The 24,097-nt window shown below is 40.4% G+C and overlaps 1 protein-coding gene across 1 annotated transcript in view; it reads left to right on the top strand.

Moving 5' to 3' along the window:
* The first annotated feature begins 526 nt into the window (after positions 1–526).
* MFSD14A (major facilitator superfamily domain containing 14A) overlaps positions 527–24,097 on the top strand; it is a 48,119-nt gene continuing 24,548 nt past the window's right edge. Inside the window, exons 1-2 of the mRNA XM_025385256.1 lie at positions 527–765; positions 14,446–14,541. Of these exons, the coding sequence (XP_025241041.1) occupies positions 682–765; positions 14,446–14,541 (180 nt within the window). The 5' untranslated portion in view covers positions 527–681. The remainder of the gene's footprint in view (positions 766–14,445; positions 14,542–24,097) is intronic.

Raw genomic sequence — 24,097 nt, forward strand, 5'->3', positions numbered from 1 at the left:
ACATATATATATATATATATATATTTTTTTTTTTGGTAGAGAATAAAAAAAGGTCCCGGGTCTAGGGAGGTAAACAAGCGTGAGCTAAGTTCTAGCGGGGGTCCCTGAGCACCAAAAGGACAAGACAGTTTCTGAAACACTACCTTATCTTTATCTCTTAAGTTATCCATTACTTATGGAAAATGATTTCTTTTTTACTGTTCCCTTCGGTTCCTGTCTAGATTAGAACACAGCTGGAGATTGTGCTAATAGCTTAGGACGTCTGTTTCCGTGAGCAGGTAACAACTTTTTGAAACAAATTCCCTCATCTGCTGAAGAAGGGGGACAGTAACGGCCCCTATCGCCCAGAACCGTTGTGAGGATTTAGCTAGCTGGTGACGCCGACGCACGGAGTTGTACAGGTAGCCAGCAGCACCCACAGCCGCAGCTACTCTACCCGCTCGGCAACTGTAGAGCTGGCCGGCAGGCGAGCGGGCGGGGCGGCATCACGTGGACGGGGCGGGGCGCGCTAGTCGGCTGATCGCACGATTGTGACGCGCCGCCGGAGGCAGGCCGGGCCCTCAAGATGGCGGCGGGCGCCAGGAGCGGCTCGGCCCGGCAGTAGTAGTGGGACGGCACTAGCCGCTGGGGCCGGCCGCCCCGGGAGTGGCTGCAGCAGCGCCAGGAATCGAGGATGGTAAAATGACCCAGGGGAAGAAGAAGAAACGGGCCGCGAACCGCAGTATTATGCTGGCCAAGAAGATCATCATTAAGGACGGAGGCACGGTGAGCTGAGTTCCGCGCCGGCAAGCGTCCCTCGGGGCCCCCATCCGGTCTCTCCTTCAGACCCCAACACTGCCGTCTCTAGGCACCCCGGTCCCCCCCTGCCTTCCCCCACCCTGTCCCCGGTGCCGGTGCCTCGGGCTCGCGGACCCGCATGCCGCCGCTCCGGGAATCGTCCTCCCCTGCTCGGGCCTGCGGCGTCCGGGGCCCGTCCTCTTTCTGTCCCGCACCTGCCGCCCTCTGCTCCGGCCGCCTCTGCAGGCCCTGCGGCCTCGAACCCCACGTGCGCCTCCGCCGCGGCTCCCCCGGCGGCCCGCCCGACCGCCGCGCCCCTTGTCGCCGCAGCCTCGCCCCGCATCACCCGCCAGGCCCCGCGGAGCCGTCGCCGCGCCTGTCAAGGGGCTGGGAACCATCCCTGCTCTCCCATATGTTGCTAACCGGGTAGCGTCTGGCACCGGGATCCCGCTGCGGCCCCGTAGTACGTTCGCTTTCTGTTTCTACGTCTGTGCGTCGGTGCTTCGGCTCTGGGCTGCTTACAGTAAACCCTGTCTGGAGGTGGGCTTCCCTCTCTTCCCGGAGTCGGAAGCATGACGGCAGACACCTGGGGCCTACATTCCAACCCGCTAGTTTTCAAAGAAAAGTCATCACTCTGTGCCCTACGATTAAAAGTACTAGAATCAATCATGGCCTAAGGATCAGAGGAAGACACTTTGAAAGGAAGAAAGGTTTGCTTTTTAGAAACAGTTGTCATCACAGTAAACTTTGTGCAGTGTGCTGTAGTTAACCAGCAGGGGACGTAGGATTTTTAATTGAAAAAAAAAACAAAAAAACCCCCAAAACTATGCTTTTTATGCTAACATTTCTCAGTTGCTACACTCTGTCGTCTTTGTTGCATCTGCTGATACCGCGTTCTGAAATAGAATGGAAAGGTGATATATATGTTTCACTTACCTGAAGTGTGCAGAAATGGTTCCATTAATTCCATTTCTGTTTATATCTTATTGGAGCCCTGATCAACTGCTAGCACAGTACTAAATATGTATATAAGTAGGCCACCATTGAGGATTTGCTGAATTCAGCTGAAAAACATAACAAAATTGTATGACATTTCAGAACACGGCCCAGTCAATATGCGAAAGTTTAGAAAACTTGGGACATATGTAATGACTTCAGAATATATTTTTAGTTTAACTGTAACATTTATTACATGTTATAGCGTTGACATTTATTGAAAAAACAAACTTGGAAATTCCTCAGGTTCTTTTTATTGAACTTCATTAATTAAAACATTACTTTAATTAGATCTGTTATGAAGAGTCATAGTTCTTTTGACCAAGTAGTTAAGAACTATGTGGGGAGAAAAATACTGTTGCCTTTGTCAACCTTTAGAAAGATACAGTATTTTACATTCTTCATAAAATCTACAAAATAGTGAAAATGAAGGATTGTATTTTGTAAGACCAAGTGATATTTAAGATCAGTATTTTTTGCAAAATGTAAGAAGGAAACTCTGATTAAGAAACACAGCTTCCTTTTTCTTGAAAAGTTCAGTTTTGTTACCTTTCTTTTGGGTTTTATTTGATTTACTTTACAACAGATGCTCTCTTTCCAAATCCTGTGAGTTTTGGAAAGGATTGTTTTTGAACTTTCTTGTCCTATTATTAAGGTTGTAATTAATTCTTAGCCTGCTTTGGGACACAAGATAAAATGTTTGCACCAGCAGTAGGTTTTACATAGAACAAGGGAAGACTTTCCTTGAGGGCTGTGAACATGGGGGCTATTATCATTCTCATCTTTATACACTTAATATTTCATTATCTATTCTAAGAGCACTGGGCACTCCTTTAGAATAGGGGCTTTGTTTTTTATGTTTGAATCCCACAGGGCCTAGTATGTGAATTTTAAAGTGATAAAAACACTTATGTTTTGTACTAGCACATTCATACATGAATTTTTATTGTAATTTTGTTTATTCGTATACATAATTAGAGGATATATTTCAATAAATGTCAGAGGAATATTTTGCATTATTTGTATTTTAATCCATCCCAGCTTTAAATTTAAAAAATACAACTATTGCAATCATAGAAATTATTGTAAAGTGGTAGTTGCTTGTCTACCTCCCTATTTACAACAGGTTAGACTGCTATTATGAACTTTTTTTTTTTTTTTGAGACGGAGTCTCACTCTGTTGCCCAGGCTGGAGGAGTGCAGTGGCACGATCTCATCTTACTGTAACCTCCGCCTCTTGGGTTCAAGTGATTCTCCTGCCTCAGCCTTCCGAGTAGCTGGGACTACAGGCACGTGCCACCACACCTGGCTAATTTTTTACATTTTCAGTAGAGATGGGGTTTCACCGTATTGGCCAGGCTGGTCTGGAACTCCTGACCTCATGATTTACCCACCTAGGCCTCCCAAAGTGCAGGGATTACAGGTGTGAGCCACCGTGCCCAGACTGAACATTTTTTAAGAAAGGGAAAAAAATTGTCATTTGATATTCTGTTCTTGTGTGTTTTTAAATTCATCGTATCATAGAATATTTTAGTGCTATTGCCATTGACCTCAGAGTTTCAGAGTTTTTACAAAGTTCCACCAATAGGTAGATTCATTCAGTCAGATGTCTGAGGCTCTATGGTCGGTACATGACAGGTTGTGAACAGTATTTCACATACCTGGTCAATGGTACTGATTTGATCCCCTTCTAATTTCTTGTCAACAATGTTAATAAAATTCTTTCCCGTTGTCCTGCTAATGACATATATATAAGCCTATTTGGCCAGTTAAACATTTATAAACAAAACTAGTAAGAGTTGTTAATGATTTGTCTGAAAATTAGAGCAAATTTGTAGTTTTTAGTGGTTGAAGAAATAAATCCTTCTAAATGAGCCAGAAAAAAGTTAATAATTTTTTTTATTGAAATTGTATTTCATTCAGCTGAATGAAAAGCCAGGCCAGGATAAAACCAACAAGTAGGCTACCTATGTGAGCAGACAAAATTAAGATAAATTACATTAAGGTGTGTGATTCTATATTAGGCGTTTTTAACCTGGGTCTGTTCACCCTGAAGTTTTCAAAATTTTCTTTTGGCTATACATATTTTTTGGAAGAGTCCCAAAAAGTCCATACTTCCCAAAAGTTTAAGAGCAATTGTTCTGTTTGAAAACAGAGTGACTGAAGAATAAGTTCCACAGATTATATTCAGTAAATATTTAATCATATACTGTATACTACTTCACCGATGATAGTAAGCATATTAGTGAATTTGCTTTTAAAGCATCCATATATAGAAATAGTTTTTAGGCCAGGGGCAGTGGCTCACGCCTGTAATCCCAGCACTTTGGGAGGCCAGTGTGGGCGGATCACTTGAGGGCAAGAGTCTGAGACTTGCCTGGCCAACATGGTGAAACCCCGTCTTTACTGAAATTACAAAAATGAGCCAAGTGTGATGGTGTGCGCCTGTAATCCCAGCTACCTAGGAGGCCAAGGCATAGAGAATCACTTGAACCTGGGAGGCTGAAATTGCAGTGAGCTGAGATCATGCCACTGCATTCCAGCCTGGGTGATGGAGTGAAACTGTCTTTAAAAAAAAAAAGTTTTTAGTTACAAGTTTTAATGTATGTAACATTCAGTGTAGGTATTTAAGACAGCTGAAATAAAAATACCTTCTGACATTTTCGAATACTAGAATTCTGTTTTGTTTTATTAAAGCATTACCACTTGTTTTTAAGCATAGCTGTTAGAGGCTAAGAGCTAAAGAGTTATTTACATTATTCAAATTGAATTTTCCTTATCTTTTAAAATGCTCATTTTAAAATATCTTTATTGTTTTGTCAATACAATTGTGAGACTACATCTCTGACAAAGTGGAAAATGTATAGTTCTTTCAGAAGTTAATTGGTAAAATGACTTTAAAGATTTGATAGATAGTAAGGCATGTGTGAATTGCATGGTTGGAAGTACCTGAAAAAAGTAAAATTGATATATCATTTGAAAATGAAATGCATATCCCTGGATAAGCAGAGCACCAGATTTTTTTTTTTTTCTTGGCATCCCTGATTTTCATTAAATAGGAATCAGCAACCATTTCAAAAGCGGGACCCAAGCTCTGACCTTCTGCACTCTTCACCTTCAAGGATGGCTGAAGTAGTGGCAGGAAAGCTCACCGGGATGTAGGACCTTTGTAGACCCAGAGAGTTGTTAAACAGCCTTTGGTTGCTAGCATGAGAGCAATGAGAAGGGCCTGTGGTGCTTTTCTTTTTCTTTCTTTCTTTTTTTTTTTTTTTTTTTTGAGACAGGGTTTTGCTCTTGTTGCCCAGGCTGGAGTGCAATGGCGCGATCTTGGCTCACTGCAACCTCCGCCTCCCTGGTTCAAGCAATTCTTCTGCCTCAGCCTCCTGAATAGCTGGGATTACAGGCATGTGCCATTATGCTCGGCTAATTTTTGTATTTTTTTAATAGAAACAGGGTTTTACCATGTTGGCCAGCCTCGTCTCAAACTCTTGACTTCGGGTAATCCACCTGCCTCAGTCTTCCAAAGTGGGATTACAGGTGTGAGCCACTGCACCCAGCCCCGTGGTGCTTTTCAAAAAGGCTAGAAACATCAGGGTGTTTATATTGTCTTTGGCAGGTGTGTGGCAGGCAGCATCATGAATTACTTAACTTGAAGTTAGAAGACTTGCATACCAACATAATCAGACCATCTGCAGAAATTCTCCTACAGTTGAAATGTAACTCCTGTGCAGCTACTGAAAGTTTAAAGTTTAAGTAAAAAAAGAATAGCTTTCTTCAGGTAACATTCTGACAAGTCTGTATGATTTAAAAGTTTCAATTATAAAGAACTCTGGTTGTCTTTTAGCATTATTTTAAATTGAAAGTGTGAAAGTAACAGTTGACAGTTTCAGCCAGGGTACATCAAGAAGAGATGAATATGGATATAATATAGCTCTCAAAATTTCCAGTACTTTGTAACAAAGAAATATCCCTCCCATTGCCCTGCTTTTTTAAAAAAAAATACATATTTTTTTCCTTCCAGTCATGGGAAACTCAATGGAATGGTTCAGGAGGGACAAGTATATGCAGCATACCTGTCTTTTTCCATTCAAGTTTTACTTTATTTTTAAAATTTATTATTTTTTAAAATATTTCAATAGTTATGGGGTACAGGTGGGTTTTGGTTACATGGATACGTTTTTTAGTGGCGATTTCTGAGATTTTAGTGTACCTGTCACCTGACCAATGTATACTGCCCCAGTATATATAGTCTTTTTTCCCTCTCAAGCTTCCCCCCATCCTCAAAGTCCATTCTATCACTCTTATGCCTTTGCGTCCTCATAGCTGAACTCTCACTTGTAAGTGAGAACATATGACATTTGGTTTTCCATTCCTGAATTACTCACTTAGAATAATGGCCTCCAGTTCCATCCAAGTTTCTGCAAAAGACACTATTTCATTCCTTTTTATGGCCAAGTATTCAATGGTGTTCATGTACCACATTTTCTTTATCTGCTTGTTGGTCATTGGGCACTTGAGTTGGTTCCATATCTTTGCAGTTGTGAATTGTGCTGCTGTAAACATGCATGTACATGTGTCTTTTTCGTATAATGACTTCTTTTACTTTGGGTGGGTAACCAGTAGTGGGATTGCTGGATCAAACAGTAGTTCTACTTTTAGTTCTTTAAGGAATCTCCATACTGTTTTCCATAGTGGTTGTAGTAGTTTACATTCCCAACAGCAGTGTGAAAGTATTCACTTGTCACCACATCCACACCATCTATTATTTTTTGATTTTTAAATTATGGCCATTCTTGCGGGAGTAAATGATATCTCATTGTGGTTTTAATTTGCATTTCCCTGATAATTGGTGATGCTGAGCATCTTTTCATATGTTTGTTGGCTGATTTTATGTCTTTTGAAAAATACCTATTCGTATCTTTTGCCTACTTTTGATGGGATTGTTTTTTTCTTGCTGATTTGAGTTCCTTGTAGATTCTGGATACTAGTCCTTTGTCAGATGCATAGTTCATAAATATTTTCTCCCACTCTATGGGTTGTCTGTTTAATCTGCTGATTTTTTCTTTTTCTTTTTTTTTTTTTGAGATGGAATTTTGCTCTTGTTCTCCAGGCTGGAGTGCAATGGCACGATCTTGGCTCCCTGCAACCTCTGCCTCCCAGGTTCAAGCCATTCTCCTGCCTCAGCCTCCCAAGTAGCTGGGATTACAGGCACATACCACCACGCCTGGCTAACATTTTGTATTTTTAGTAGGGATGAGTTTTCACTATGTTGGCCAGGCTGGACTCAAACTACTGACCTCAGGTGATCCACCCACCTTAGCCTCCCAAGGTGCTGGGATTACAGGCATGCCTGGCCGGCTATAAGTATTTTGCTTTATTTCTGGGTTATCTGTTGTGTTCCATTGATCTTCATGCCTATTTTTATACCAGTACCATGCTGTTTTGTTAACTATAGCCTTTTGTATAATTTAAAGTTGGGTAATGTGATACCTCCAGATTTGTTTTGCTTAGTCTTGCTTTGGCTATGTGGGCTCTTTTTTGGTTCCATATGAATTTTAGGATTGTTTTTTCTTGTTCTGTGAAGTATGATGCTGGTATTTTGATGGGAATTGCATTGAATCTGTAGATTGTTTTGGTTAGTATGGTCATTTTCACAATGTAGATTCTTCCCATCCATGAGCATGGGATGTGTTTCCCTTTGCGTCATCTATGATTTCTTTTAACAGTGTTTTGTAGTTTTCCTTATAAAGATCTTTCACTTCCTTGGTTAAGTATATTCCTAGGTGGTGTTTTTTGTTTTTTGTTTTGTTTTGTTTTGTTTTTTGTAGCTATTGTAAAAGGAATTGAGTTCTTGATTTGATTCTCAGCTTGCTTGTTGTTGGAATATAGCAGTGCTACTGATTTATGTCATTGATTTTGTATCCTGAGACTTTGCTGAATTCGTTTATCAGATCTAGGAGCTTTTTGGATGAGTCATTAGGGTTTTCTAGGTATACGATCATATCATTGGCAAACAGTGACAGTTTGATTTCCTGTTTTCCAATTTGCATGCTCGTTATTCCTTTCTCTTTTCTGATTACTCTGGCTAGGACTTCTAAATTTTTTTAATTACTATGGATACAAAGTAGATATAGGTATTTCTGGGGTACATCTGATATTTTGATACAAGCATATGTTGATACAGGTATACAGTGTATAATAAATCAGGGATACTGGGGTATCCATTACCTCAAACATATATCATTTCTTTGTGTTAGGAACATGCCAGTTCCACTTTTAGTTATTTTATTTTATTTTTTATTTTTTGAGACGGAGTCTCACTGTCATCTAGGCTGGAGTGCAGTGGCGCAATCTCAACTCACTGCAACCTCTGCCTCCCGGGTTCAAGCAATTCTCCTGCCTCAGTCTCCTGAGTAGCTGGACTCAAACTACTGACCTCAGGTGATCCACCCACCTTGGCCTCCCAAGGTGCTGGGATTACAGGCATGCCTGGCCGGCTATAAGTATTTTGCTTTATATTTGGGTTATCTGTTCTGTTCCATTGGTCTTCATGCCCATTTTTTCTTGGGATTACAGGTGTACACCACCACGCCTGGCTAATTTTTATATTTTTAGTAGAGACGGGGTTTCACCATGTTGGGCAGGATGGTCTCGAACTCCTGACCTCATGACCCGCCTGCCTCGGCCTCTCAAAGTGCTGGGATTACAGGCGTGAGCCACCGTGCCCGGCCTAGTTATTTTAAAATAGACAATAAATAATTTTTTACTATAGTCACAGTGCTGTGTTCTTAAATACCAGATCTTACTCTTTTTTTTTTCTTTTCCTCACACTACACCTATTCCTTCTATCCAACTATATTTTTGCACCCACTTTATCCCTGCCTCCCTGCTATTTTCCCAGCCTCTGGTAACCATTCTAACTCCGTATCTCCATGAGATCAGCTTTTTAAGTTTTTACTTCCTGCATGTGAGTGAGAATATGCAAAATTTGTCTTTATGTGCCTGACTTATTTCACTGAACATAATGTCTTCCATTTCCATCCATGTTGTTGCAAATGACAGAATTTCATTCTTTTTATGGCTAAATAATATTGCATTGTATATATGTACCTCATTTTCTCTCTCTTTTTTTATATTAGAGATGAGATCTTGCTATGTTGCCCAGGCTGGTCTCAAACTCCTGGCCTCAAGTATTCCTCCTGCCTCAGCCTCCCAAAGTGCTGGGATTACAGGTGTGAGCCACTATGCCTGTCCTGTTTCTTCTTTTTTTTTTTTTTTTTTTTTGAGACGGAGTCTCGCTCTGTCACCCAGGCTGGAGTGCAGTGGCCGGATCTCAGCTCACTGCAAGCTCCGCCTCCCGGGTTCACGCCATTCTCCTGCCTCAGCCTCCCGAGTAGCTGGGACTACAGGCGCCCGCCGCCACGCCCGGCTAAGTTTTTGTATTTTTAGTAGAGACGGGGTTTCACCGTGTTAGCCAGGATGGTCTCGATCTCCTGACCTCGTGATCCGCCCGTCTCGGCCTCCCAAAGTGCTGGGATTACAGGCTTGAGCCACCGCGCCCGGCCATGTTTCTTCTTTTTTTTAAACCTCCTTTTTCTTTTCAGCACACAGACTTTTTTAAAATGTGTACCACACTTTCTTTGTCCATTCATCCATTTATGGACACTTAGGTTGATTCCAGATCTTGGCTGTTTTGAATAGTGCTACAATAGACATGGGAGTACAGATACCTCTTGTTTATATTGATTTCCTTTCTTTTGGATACATAACCAGGAGTGGGATTGCTGGATCATATAATAGTTCTATTTTTAGGTTTTTAAAGGAACCTCCATACTGTTCTCCATAGTTGCTGGGGATTTACATGCTCACCAACAGTGCATGAGAGGTCCCCTTTCTTTACGTCCTTGCCAGCATTTGTTATTGCCTGTCTTTTGGATATAAGCCATTTTGACTGGGATGAGATGATAGCTCATAATTTTGATTTGCGTTTGTTTGGTGCTCAATGATGGTTGAGCATTTTTTCATATACCTGTTGGTCATTTGTATGTCAATCTCTATTTAGGTCTTACACCCCTCTAAAAATCTATATATAGATTTTTGTTTTTATAGAACTTGTTTGAGCTCCGTATATATTCTGTTTATTAATCCCTTGTTACAGTGATAGTTTGCAAATATTTTCTCCCATTCTGTGGGTTGTCTCTTCGCTTTGTTGATCGTTTCCTTTGCTGTGCAGCTTTTTAACTTTGTGTGTTCCTCCTTGTGCCTCTTTGCTTTGGTGGCCTGTGCTTTTCAGGTATTAAGAAATCTAGGCTGGGTGCGGTGACTCACGCCTGTAATCCCAGCACTTTGGGAGGCTGAGGAGGGCGGATCACCTGAGGTCAGGAGTTTGAGACCAGCCTGGCCAACATGGTGAAACCCTGTCTCTACTAAAAATACAAAAATTAGCTGGGCGTGGTGGCAGGCACCTGTAATCCCAGTTACTTGGGAGGCTGAGGCAGGAGAATTGCTTGACCCCGCGAGGTGGAGGTTGCAGTGAGCTGAGATTGCACTACTGTACTCCAGCCTGGGTGACAGAGTGAGACTCTGGTGGAATATTTAGGGTTCTTCTAAGAAAAAAAAGAAAGAAAGAAAGAAAAAAAAACATATATATATATATTTGTTCAGACTGATGTCCTAGAATGTATTCCCAGTGTTTTCTTCTAGTCATTTTGTGGTTTCAGGTCTTAGATTTAAGCCTTTAATCCATTTTGATTTGATTGTTGTATATCACAAGAGATAGGGGTATAATTTTATTCTTCTGTATATGGATATCCACTTTTCCCAGCACCATTTAAGAGACTGTCCTTTTCCCAATGTATATTTTGGTGCTGTTGTCAAAAATGAGTTGACTGTAAATACATGGATTTATTTCTGGGTTCTCTGTTGTGCTCTATTGTCTATGTATCTGTTTTTATACCAGTACTGTGCTGTTTTGGTTACTATCACTTCATAGTATAATTTGAAGTGAAGTAATGTGATGCCTCCAGCCTTGTTTTTTTTTTTTTTTGGAGACAGTCTAGCTCTGCTGGCTAAGCTGGAGTGCAGTGGTGCAATCTTGGCTCACTGCAACCCCCACCTTCCTGGTTCAAGCGATTCTCCTGCCTCAGTCTGCCGAGTAACTGGGATTACACCACCATGCCTGGCTGATTTTTGTATTTTTAGTAGAGACGGGGTTTCACTCTGATGACCAGACTGGTCTCGAACTCCTGACCTCAGGTGATCCGCCCTCCTTGGCCTCCCACAGTGTTGGGATTATAGGCGTGAGCCACTGTGCCCGGCTTCCAGCCTTGTTCTTTTTGCTCAGGATTGTTTTGGCTGTTCTGACTCTTGTGGTTCCATATAAGTTTTAGGATTTAAAAGAAAAAATTCTATGAGGAATGTCATTTGTAGTTTGATAGTAACTGCATTGAATCTGTAGATTGCTTTTGGTAGTATTAAAATTTTGACAGTATTGATTCTTCCAATTTATGAACGTGAAATATCTTCCCATTTGTGTGTGTGTCCTCTTCAATTCCTGTCGTCAATGTTCTGTAGTCTACATTATAGACATCTTTCACTTCTTTAAGTTTATTCTTAGGTATTTCATTTGTAGCTATTGTAAGTGGGATTACTTTCTTGATTTCTTTTTCAGATATTTGCTGTTGGCATATAGAGATGATACTGATATTTGTGTCCTGCAACTTTAATGAATTTGCTTCCATTCTGATAGTTTTTGGTGGAATATTTAGGGTTCTCTCTATATAAAGTCATGTCATCTGCAAAGAGGGACAAGTTTGATTTCCTCTTTTCTAATTTGGATGCCTTTTATTTCTTACTCTTGCCTAATTGCTCTAGTTGGTTCTTTCCAGTCAAGAGTGAAGAAAGTGGGCATCTTTGTCTTGTTCCAGATCTTTGAGGAAAGGCTTTCAGGTTTTCCTTGTTCAGCATGATAGCTCTATGTCTGTCATATATGGCTTTTATCGTATTGATGTATGTTCCTTCTATACCATTTTTGAGAGTTTTTATCATGAGTCAATGTTGAATTTTAGTAAATGCTTTTTCACCATCAATTGAAATGATCATTTTTTTGGGCTTCATTCTTTTGAAATGATGTTATCACCTTGATAGATTTATGTATGTTGGACTATCCTTGCATACCTGGAAGAATCCCACTTGAACATAATGAATGATTTTTTTTGTTTTTAATTTTTTTGAGACAGAGTTTCGCTCTTGTTACCCAGTGCAATGGCGCAATCTTGGCTCACTGCAACTTCCACCTCCTGTGTTTAAGTGATTCTCCCACCTCAGCCTCCTGAGTAGCTGGGATTACAGGCATGCGCCACCACGCGTGGCTAATTTTGTATTTTTAGTGGAGACGGGGTTTCTCCACGTTGGTCAGGCTGGTCTCGAACTCCTGACCTCAGGCGATCTGCCCGCCTCGGCCTCCCAAAGTGCTGGGATTACAGGCGTGAGCTAGCGCGCCCGGCCGATGAATGACCTTTTTTTAAATCTCCTTCCTGAAGGAGGTTTGCTAGTATTTGTTGAGGATTTTTGCTTCAATGTTCATCAGAGATATTGTCCCATAGTTTATTTTGTTGTTCTCTATGCTAGTTTTAGGTAATTTTTCTCTTAAATAAACAAAACATTTTCCTCCTAAAGTGCAAGAATGCTTATTGGAAAGAAAAGATATGGAAAATTCAGAATAGCATAGTAAACAATGTTGTATCACTTAAAATCATTACCCAGTATAAATTTTATTTACATTGAGGTCAGTTTGTATTGTTTTTCAGAGTTGAAATTATCCTACCTATACAATTTTATATCCTACTTTGATTTTTAAAAAATTAGCATGCTTTAAGCCCTGAGAAGTTATACCAAGCTTTCTGATACTGTCTGGGTATATGTGGTGAGGAACATGGCAAACAAAACAGGTTTAAAGCTTATCAAATCTGTGGCCAATTTTTTTTTTTCCCCCAGAGTCTCACTGTGTCACCCAGGCTGGGGTGCAGTGGTGCAGTGTCAACTCACTGCAACCTCTGCCTCCCAGGTTCAACCAATTCTCCTGCGTCAGCCTTTCTGAGTAGCTGGGATTATAGGCACACGCAACCACGCCCAGCTAATTTTTGTATTTTTAGTAAAGACGGGGTTTTGCCATGTTAGCCAGGCTGGTCTCGAACTCTTGACCTCAAGTAATCTGCCCCCCTCGGCCTCCCAAAGTGCTGGGATTACAGGCGTGAGCCACCATGCCTGGCCTCCTGTGGCCATTTTTTGACCTTGTATTACTGTGCTTGTTCCATTTGATACCTCCTCCTTCCTAAAACTGCTCCATTGTCATCTGTGACACTGTATTCTCTTCATTCTCCTGATGTTTTTCTCACTGTTCCTTTTATCTTCCTCTTTTCTTTATCAAAGAAGAAAAAACTTCATTCTTTTCCTCTGCCTGCTACTTAAAATGTTGGCGCTTCTTGGGATTCTGTCTCAGCTCACTGCTGTTTTCACATTTGACACTCCTGATAATCTCATCCACTCTGGTGGTTTCAGATATCACATTTGCTGCTAATTGTTTTAATCAGTGCTCAGAGACAATACAAATGTTTCAAGTAAAGAGGGCAGTTTTATAGATAGGACCTGAAGTAAAGCTGAGCCTCGTGGGGGAAAGTGCTGGGAAGCCACCAGCTTTAACTGCTAGACAACCAAGGTAAACACTTGGAAGTTGTTCTTGATTCTCTCTTCTGCTATTTATCAAGCTCCTCCTAATTTCAAATCCTGAATCCTTAATCCGTTCCCTTCCCTCCAGCATTCGTACTGTGCCACTGTTTTATGCCCTCATCTCTTGTTTGAGCTGATTCAAATAGCTTCCTTTTAGATGCATTTTGCTTCTCCATTTTATCCTTTAGGAAATCACCGGAGTCATTAATACTGAAGTGATTCTTAAGACATCTCTGGCAGCAGTATAAACTTAATTTTGTGTTTTCTTTCTCATGTATATCAAATCCCAAATCTCTTACATACTTTCCCTGGGTATTGTTCTGCTTTTGAGCCATGTTGATAACGTGTTTATATTTTTGCCACTTGCTTCATTTATGGTTTTTTTTTTTTTGGTTACATCTTTGCCAGAATAATCTTAAAACTTACATCTGATTATGTTAGTCTTAATATCTTTTAGTGGCCCCCCATAGCCTTCAGAATTAAATATAGACTCCTTAGCATGGAAGCTGGTCTTTGAGTACCTGTAGCTCATCTTTCAGTACACCCAACAAGCAGCCCATGCACTGGTTGTACTGAACTCGGTACATGAGACCCATAATGCCTCAAGCCTTGGAACCTTTGTACAGGCTGAGCCGTCTTTCCCACCCTATACCTCCGCCTGTCTAACTCTGTTGTGTCCTTTCAGACTTCCTCCTGGAAGTCTGATATTCCCATCTCCCGAGCTCCCTTGGACTCTCTGTGTTCCAGCTGAATACTGTGCTTATGCTAATGAATTTCGTTGTTGCCTTGTCCCTCTGACTTTGAAGCCAGAGGCAGTGAGTATAGATGTTTGACACAGTGCCCAGTACATATATGTTCTTAATATTTGTTGACTATTGCATCGTTGTTATTGTTAATAATTATAGAATGTGTTGTTAACTTTTTAAAAAATCTTGTTTTTTATAGCCTCAAGGAATAGGTTCTCCTAGTGTTTATCATGCGGTTATCGTCATCTTTTTGGAGTTTTTTGCTTGGGGACTATTGACAGCACCCACCTTGGTGGTAAGTAATCTTTTAAATTATTTAACACTGACTCCAAAATCTCTTTTGTTTCAGTTTTGGAGGAAAATGTGGCCCTTTTTCCTCTGCATGGTTAATTCTCCCACCGGTATTGTTCAGTATTCACGAGTATTTTACTGGTTGTCTTTTCCAACCGTTAACTCTCCCTTACCTTTTTTTTTGGTGGGGGAGGGAGGCAGTGGCATGGAGGTATGTGAATTTGGACTTGTCACTGGGCACGTTCAAGCAGAGGCCCTGTCGCTACTCTGAGTAAAATGGAAGAGATTCTTAAACTGACAGGTTTAGAAAAGATGATGTCTGTGACCTGCATGACTCGGCATAATTACTTTGAGGTTCATTTTTGCAGCTGTATTTTACAAAAACAAGTTTCTGTTCATGTGGGCTAAGTACCTAGAAGGGCTATTCTTTAATAGATCTAAGCTGATTTTACCCAAATTCTCCCAGGTTTGAAACCTTAGAAAAGACCTCCCTGCCAGACCAAACAACTCAGAAGATAGCCAGTTTTCTTATATTGGTGTAGATAAGGGGAATGGAATGAAGGAAGGACTATCTATGGTAAATATCTATACCATCTTGAAAGGAGTAATTAGGATATGCTCTATATATAGTTTACCAAATCTTAGAGGAATACAGTTTTAAAGTAATATACTATGTTTTCATGAGATTGTTCATATTATACAAAAAACATTTTTATAAAAAAGGTTACTTAATAGAAAAGTTATGTAAGTAGATTGACCTAGTCTAAGAATATTTACAGTGCCTATTTCTTGATATATTTATTGACAGCTGCGTAATCGTTACTATCTACACATAAAATATTGATGTTTAACAGTTGCTCATGCCTGTGGTCCCAGCATTTTGGGAGGCTGGGCAGGGGCGGATCGCTCGAACTCAGCAGTTGAGACCAGCCTGGGCAACATGATGAAACCCTGTCTCTACAAAAAATGCTAAAATTAGTTGTGTGCGGTGGCATAGGTTTGTAGTTCTAGCTACTCGGGAGGCTAAGGTGGGAGAATCACTTGAGCCCAGGAGGCGGAGGTTGTAGTGACCCAATATCACGCCACTGCACTCCAACCTGGGCGACGGGAGTGAAACCTTGTCTCAAAAAAAAAAAAAAAAAAAAAAAGTCGGCCACAGTGGCTCACGCCTGTAATCCCAGTACTTTGGGAAGTTGAGGCGGGCAGATCACAAGATCAAGAGATCGAGACCATCCTGGCCAACATGGTGAAACCCCAACATGGTGAAACCCCGTCTCTACTAAAAATACACAATTTAGCTGTGCATGGTGGTGCCGCCTGTTGTAAACCCAGGTACTTGGGAGGCTGAGGTAGGAGAATCTCTTGAACCCGGGAAGCGGAGGTTGCAGTGAGCAGAGATCGTGCCACTGCCCTCCAGCCTGGAGACAGAGTGAGACTCTGTCTCAAAAAAAAAAAAAAAAAGTCATTTTGAATATATAGAGCATATTTATGAGTATTGCTATAAAAAAATCAAAGGGTGTTTTGGTTTTTTTTTTTTTTTAGTTTACTAATTTCAGATAGAAATCTTTAAAAAATTAATTTACACATTTCCTGGCTTCGTAATCCAAGTACAGTGATTTGGAACTTCCTCAGATGATGCAAGTTGGTTATGACATTCATAACTTCATTGAATTGTAATAGCCTGTTTGTTGTCAAGGGTTACTGAAGTGCTGTAATAACTTTGTGGACTCATGACTTTACATTAGCTTTCCTAGTGTGCCAGCATGCTTTTTATAAGTTGTCAATTTAACATATAAATCTGTCTGGTAGATCATCACTCCTACCATTTAAAGTACTTGAGCTTTGTAATAGTAAACAGTCCACGTGTATTTATGTTATGATGGATCCAGGCACAGTCCTTTAATGTATTCAAAGTGGACTATGTTAGGCATGGCCCTAACGTATTCCACTTTGAATACATTATCATTTTTAACCCTCACAACCACCTTATCAGTGAGATATTAGCCTCATAATACAGATGAGGAAGCCGGGGCTTAGAAAAGTTAAGCAATGTGATTGCTACTCTGACAGTAAGCTGCAGTGTTGGTATTTGCACCTAGGCTTCCTTGACTCCTCCAGTGGTCAGTCTTTTGGGGAATGCAGGTAGTAACTGGTTTGTACCGATGTTTTAGCTGGTTGAGGTTATGAGGCAGCCCAACCATTAGCTAAGTAGGGTGATCAAAATGTGGATGAGCTGTTAGCAAGCTGTGGAAAAAAGCATTTTGTGATGTTTCCATAATTTGTTATCAGTATTTCAAGTGTATATAGCTATTTTTAAAATTTGCTTCTCGTTTACATTTTTTTAGGTATGTCATCTTCTGTGTAATTTTGGTACATTTTTTTCTTAGTTGGACAAAGGGAGGCTATCTTTTTTAAGAACAAGGAAGGGGTCCCCTTAATTAGAAAGGCTTGTTTATTCATTTTTCATAGACTAATGTTGTGCTTAATATATTCCTTTTTTTTTTCTTGAGACGGAGTCTCGCTTTGTCACCAGGCTGGAGTGCAGAGGCACAATCTTGGCTTACTACAACCCCCGCCTCCCAGGTTCAAGCAATTCTCCTGCCTCAGCCTCCCTAGTAGCTGGGACTACAGGCACGTGCCACCATGCCCAGCTAATTTTTGTACTTTTAGTAGAGATGGGGTTTCACCATGTTGACCAGAATGGTCTCGATCTCTTAACCTCGTGATCTGCCCGCCTTGGCCTCCCGAAGTGCTGGCATTACAGGTGTGAGCCACTGTGCCTGGCCAGTGTATTCTTATTTTCTTTAATTTTTCTGTGTTTTCTTATTTTATTGTATTTATTTATTTTGAGACAGAGTCTCACTCTGTTGCCCAGGCTGGAGTGCAGTGGTGCAACTTTGGCTCACTGCAACCTCCACCTCCCAGGTTCAAGCAATTCTCCTACCTTAGCCTCCTAAGTAGCTGGGACTATAGGCACTTGCCACCATGCCAGGCTAATTTTTGTATTTTTACTAGAGACGGGGTTTCACCACGTTGGCCAGGCTCGTCTTGAACTCCTGACCTCAGGTGATCCCCCTGCCTGGGCCTCCCAAAGTGCTGGGATTATAGGCGTGAGCCACCATGTCCAGCCTGGCGTATCTACTTTTTAGAAGTTACCCTGTTACATATTTAGTATATGTCACTAATTAAGAACAATGTATTAATTCAGTATGGGCTTTTTAAAAAGGTTTTACTCATTTCAAGGCTTTTTGCTTACAAATTTTGTTTTTTGTTGTTGTTGGCTTTGTTGGCAGCCTTTCTTTTGGGCTCCAGTATTCCTCCCACTCTTCCCCAGCATTGTGTATGAGAGGTGTGTAAAGAGGTGGGTTTCAGGGTAAAAGAAGGCTCTCCTCTTAAAAGTCTGTTAATCTTTAAACATTTCATTTCTGTTTTATGTGTTTTGAAACTGATTATAAATGGTGCATGCCACAAGAGTCAAAGTTTTTAACATTCATTTTAAAAGGAAATGAGGATGAAGACATAATTTGTATTTTAAGTCAGTATCTTTCATTTCCCTGTCCCTCCCTCAAAAGTTATAGTTTGTTTCAGCATTTCAGATTTCAAAGATATTCTTTAAAGTATTTTTTAAAATCAGATAACCAGTTTTAGACATATTAATTTTGAATGTCTGGCTTGGGATTTATGATAGCCTTAATTTCTTAATTTTTAAAACTAATGTGACATTTTAAGACAAAAAAAAAACTGTATGTTGCAATTATCTTTCACTTTTAAGCTCTTATAGAACAGTCAAAAAACAAAAGCTGTGTTTTATGGAAGACCTGCCGAGGGGAAGATGGTGAGCCTCTACCAACAAGGGGATTTAGCTAAAAAGAATTTTGTACTGACAAGTATTTTTAAAGATTGAAGTCTAACACTTTTGAGAGGATATGAATATATAGTTTGTCATAGTAGATGTTCTGTCAGAATCAGTGTTCATTGCTTGATTATGTAACATATTAGCTAAGTAATGAGAATGACAGTAGGTGTAAGGATCTGTAATGCCAAGGAGCGGATTTACCGTTTTTGTTTCTTTTTTTTTTTCATTGAGACGGAGTCTTAATCTGTCATCCAGGTTGGAGTGCAATGGCATGATCTCAGCTCACTGCAACCTCCGCCTCCAAGGTTCAAGAGATTCTCCTGCCTCAGCCTCCCCAGTAGCTGGAATTACAGGTGCGCGTCACCACACCCAGCTAATTATTTTTTTTTTTATTTTTTTTGAGACAGAGTCTCACTCTGTCGCCTAGGCTGGAATGCAGTGTCGCTGTCTCGGCTCACTGCAACCTTCGCTTCCCAGGTTCAAGCAGTTCTCTGGCTCAGCCTCCCAGGTAGGTGGGATTACAGGCACCTGCCACTATGCCCGGCTAATTTTTTTATTTTTGGTAGAGATAGGGTTTCACCATCTTGGTCAGGCTGGTCTTGCACTCCTTACCTTGTGATCCACCCACCTCGGCCCCCCAAAGTGCTGGGATTACAGGCGTGAGCCACCACCCCATCCAATTTTTTGTTTTTTAGTAGAGACGGGATTTCACCTTGTTGGCCAGGGTGGTCTCAAACTCCTGACCTCAAATGATCCTCCCGCCTCGGCCTCCCAAAGTGCTGGGATTACGGGCGTGAGCCACTGTGCCTGGCTGGCTTTACCCTTTTGACAGCCCTATGGCTCTGGAAATAATAGGCCAGTGTGTTTGATGATTCAAGCTGTTAGATGCACAGTCCATGTTACGGAACACTCAAAATCCACTAGCATCTCTTCTACCTAGATGGTTTCACGTCCTTGGCTACAGAAACAGCCCCAAAGCGTTTAACATTTTAAGGATTATTTACTTTCAACATTTTTAAAGTTAAAAAAAAGTTAAGATCTATAAAATTTATTGGAAAAATGTTACATTTTCTCTGTTCACCTCTAAAGACCAGTGCTAAAGAATCCTGACATCAAAAATCTTTACAACATTTGAATTACTTGTTATATTTGTCTGTTAAAATTTTATTAGAAATTGTATGGCCCCAAAGGAGAAATTGCTTTGGAGAAGAAAGGTAGCAGAGGAACAGTTTGGAAGGGTTGGGGGTTGACTAAATAAAGAAAGGGAAGAAACATTCAAAATTGAAGGGATGTCATATATAAAATATGAATATTGGAAAGCATAGAATATTTCAGAAACAGCGAGGAGAACAGATTGATTGGAATGGAATATAGCTTGGCAAAGTGAATCATTAGCGATAAGATCTAGCATAGTATAAAACTTCTTATAGACGTTTATAATGTTCTTCTTTCTAACACCAAACCTGTTCTTCATACCTAGAAAGATTTGGCTTGCAGTAGGCCCTTTGTGATTATTGAAAGAAAAGCATAATACATTTGAGTCCCATAAAAAGTTTGAGATACTAGTTTAAGGAGTTTAAATCTTATCCTTTAGCACAAGGACTGGCAAAATATGGCTAGAGGACTAAATCTTTTTTGCACTCTTTTTTTTTTTTGTAGTTGCTTCTGGTAGCTTTCTCTCTCTCTCTCTCTCTCTCTCTCTGTGTGTGTGTGTGTGTGTGTGTTTATATTCCTTTTCACAAGTATGTTAAATTGAACTTTTTCCTAATTGTCACTTAGCTACTTAGTTAATGCGTGCAGTGGAACTCTAAAAAGAACTAGGAGTTTCTCAAAGACCTCCCAATAATTCTTTTCAATTAGAGAGGGCATGCCATTTTTCCTTTTTTATTTTTAAATAACATGTTTTATTTTTGTGGGTACATAGTAGGGTATTATATTTATGGGGTACATGAGATATTTTGATACAGGCATACAGATGTAATAATTACACCAGGGTAAATGGGGTATCCATCATTTCAAGCATTTATTGTTTCTTTGTGTTGTAAACAGTCCAATTTTAGGTTTTGTTTTGTTTTGTTTTGTTTTTTGTTTTTCTGAGACGGAGCCTTGCTCTGTCACCAGGCTGGAGTGCAATGGTGCAATCTTGGCTCACTGCAACCTCTGCCTCGTGGGTTCAAGTGATTCTTTTGTCTCAGCCTCCCAAGTAGCTGGGATTACAGGCATGAGCCACCACACCCAGCTAATTTTTGTATTTTTAGTAGAGATGGGGTTTCACCATGTTGGTCAGGATGGTCTCGATCTCTTGACCTTGTGATCCGCCCGCCTCAGCCTCCCAAGATGCCGGGATTACAGGTTGTGAACCACCACGCCTGGCCCAATTTTAGTTATTTTAAAATGTAGAGTAAATGATGGCTATAGTCAACCTGTTAGCCTATTAAGTACTAGATCTTGTTCTATTTTTTTGTGCCCACTAACCATCCCCTCCTTCCCCCATTACCCTTCCCAGCCTCTGGTAACCATCATTCTGCTCTATCGTCATCAGTTCAATTGTTGTAATTTTTAGCTCTCACAAATAAGTGAGAACATGTAAAGTTTCTCTTTCTGTGCCTGGCTTATTTCTCTTAACATAATGACCTCCAGTTCCATCCATATTGTTGCAAATGACAGGATCTCATTCTTTTTCTGTGTGTATAAGTACCACATTTTCTTTATCCTTCCATTCATCTGTTAATGGACACTTAGATTGCTTCCAAACCTTAGCTATTAAGAATAGTGCTGCATACAGAAATTAGCCAGGCGTGGTAGTGCATGCTGTAATCCCAGTTACTCAGGAGGCTGAGGCAGGAGAATCACTTGGACCTGGGAGGCGGAGGTTGCAGTGAGCCGAGATAACGCCATCTCACTCCACCCTGGGCGACAAGAGCGTAACTCCGTCTCAAACAAATAAAGAAATAGTGCTGCAGTAAACATAGGAGTACAGATATCTCTTTGACATACTGATTTCCTTTTTTTGAGGGTGGGCGGGGGGATATATACCTAGCAGTGAGATTGCTGGATCATATGGTAGCTCTATTTTTAGATTTTTTGAGGAACCTTCCAACTGTTTTCCATAGTGATTGTACTAATTTACATTCCCACCAACAGTGTACGAGTGTTCCCTTTTCTCCACATCCTTGCCTATCTTTTGGGTAAAAGCCATTTTTAACTGGGGTGAAATGATACTTCACTGTAGTTTTGATTTTCATTTCTCTGATGATCAGTGATGGTTGAGCATTTTTTCGTATACCTATTGGTCACTTGTATGTCTTCTTTTGAGAAATGTCTATTCAGTTCTTTTGCCCATTTTTAAAAATCAGATTATTAGATTCTTAGATTCTTTTCTGATAGAATTATTTGAGCCCCTTATATATTTTCGTTATTAATCCCTTGTCAGTTCATACAGCCAACAAACACATGAAAAAATGCTCATCATCACTGGCCGTCAGAGAAATGCAAATCAAAACCACAATGAGATACCATCTCACACCAGTTAGAATGGCGATCATTAAAAAGTCAGGAAACAACAGGTGCTGGAGAGGATGTGGAGAAATAGGAACACTTTTACACTGTTGGTGGGATTGTAAACTAGTTCAACCATTATGGAAAACAGTATGGCGATTCCTCAAGGATCTAGAACTAGATGTACCATATGACCCAGCCATCCCATTACGGGGTATATACCCAAAGGATTATAAATTATGCTGCTATAAAGACACATGCACACGTATGTTTATTGCAGCACTATTCACAATAGCAAAGACTTGGAATCAACCCAAATGTCCATCAGTGACAGATTGGATTAAGAAAATGTGGCACATATACACCATGGAATACTATGCAGCCATAAAAAAGGATGAGTTTGTGTCCTTTGTAGGGACATGGATGCAGCTGGAATCCATCATTCTTAGCAAACTATCACAAGAACAGAAAACCAAACACCGCATGTTCTCACTCATAGGTGGGAACTGAACAATGAGATCACTTGGACTCGGGAAGGGGAACATCACACACCGGGGCCTATCATGGGGAGGGGGGAGGGGGGAGGGATTGCATTGGGAGTTATACCTGATGTAAATGACGAGTTGATGGGTGCAGCACACCAACAAGGCACAAGTATACATATGTAATAAACCTGCACGTTATGCACATGTACCCTACAACTTACAGTATAATAATAATAAATAAATTATTAAAAAAAAAAAATCCCTTGTCAGATGGATAGTTTGCAGATATTTTCTCCTATACTGTGGGTTGTCTCTTCACTTTCTTGTTTGCTTTGCTGTGCAGCTTTAAACTTGATGTGATCCCATTTGTCCATTTTCACTTTGGCTGCCTGTGATCGTGGAGTATTATCAAGAAATCTTTGCCCAGTCCAGGGTCCTGGAGATCACATACTATTTTTATAAATAAAATTTTATTGGAACACAGTCAAACCCATTCATTTACATACAGTCTAAGACTTTTTTCATTTCTTCCCTAAGACAGGGTATCGCTCTGTTGCTGAGGATGGAGTGCAGTGGCATGATCTTGGCTCACTGCAACCTTAGCCCTCCGGGTTTAAGTGATTCTCCTGCCTCAGCCTCCCAAGTAGCTGGGATTGCAGGCACCCGCCATCATGCCTGGCTAATTTTTGTATTTTTAGTAGAGATGAGGTTTCGCCATGTTGGCCAGGCTGGTCTTGAACTCCTACCTCAGGTGATCCATCTGCCTCTTCCTCCCAAAGTGTTGGGATTACAGGCGTGAGCCACCACACCTGGCCTCTAATTTTATTTTTACTTACAGTGAGCACATTTTTGTTAAATTTCTTGCTATTGTCAGAAGAAGAATCACTGAAGAAAGGGGAGCAACTCTGATCCCTCTAAAGGTTCTTCTTGCAACATGTCAGAAAGTATATTTAGCATAATGTTTCTTCTTAAAGGGAAGACCTTCCCTACCTTTCTTGTTACCCACATTCCCATTCTCTATTGTTTTTACTGAGAGATAGCATTGGATAATGGAAGCATTAGTTTCTAAGTCAAACAGGAACTCAGTTGCCTCATCTGTAAAGTGATAATATTATCTAATTCACAATGTTGGGATTAAATAAGAGTACATATAGGCTGTAAAAATGGTAGCTGCTGTTTATTTTTCCAATTGCCTGGAATTGCCTTTTCAGTCGACGCATTCCAATGGTTCTCTTGCTGCCCACTGCAAAAAAAACGATACCACATGATTTGAGAACAAGCCTTGGAAAGGATAGAATAACTTGTTATACATTTTCATAGGTTGGGATTTTTTTCTTATTTTATAGAATCTTTCTTGATCTACTTTGTGGCAATTAAAAATTCCTTATTAATTTTCCCAATCTCCTATCCTAGATAATATATCCATCTGAAAGAGAAATATAAGTCAATTATTTTGAGGAAGCATCATAGCATAGTGAGTAAAAGCATAGGCTTTCAAGTCTGATCTCCTAGGTTCAGTTTCAGCTTTGCCATTTACTTGCTGAATGTAGTCTTAGACAAGATGTTTAACCTCTGCATATCAGTTTTCTGATAGGGTTGTTATGAGGGATTAAATGAGATAATATATGTAAAGTGCCCAATTTAGTGCCCTGTGACATAGTAAGTACCGTATAAATAGATGATTATTAATGGTCATATGCATGTCATGCAAATCTGAATAT

Source organism: Theropithecus gelada, chromosome 1 (assembly GCF_003255815.1).
Source record: "Theropithecus gelada isolate Dixy chromosome 1, Tgel_1.0, whole genome shotgun sequence".
Classification (NCBI taxonomy): Eukaryota; Metazoa; Chordata; class Mammalia; order Primates; family Cercopithecidae; genus Theropithecus; species Theropithecus gelada.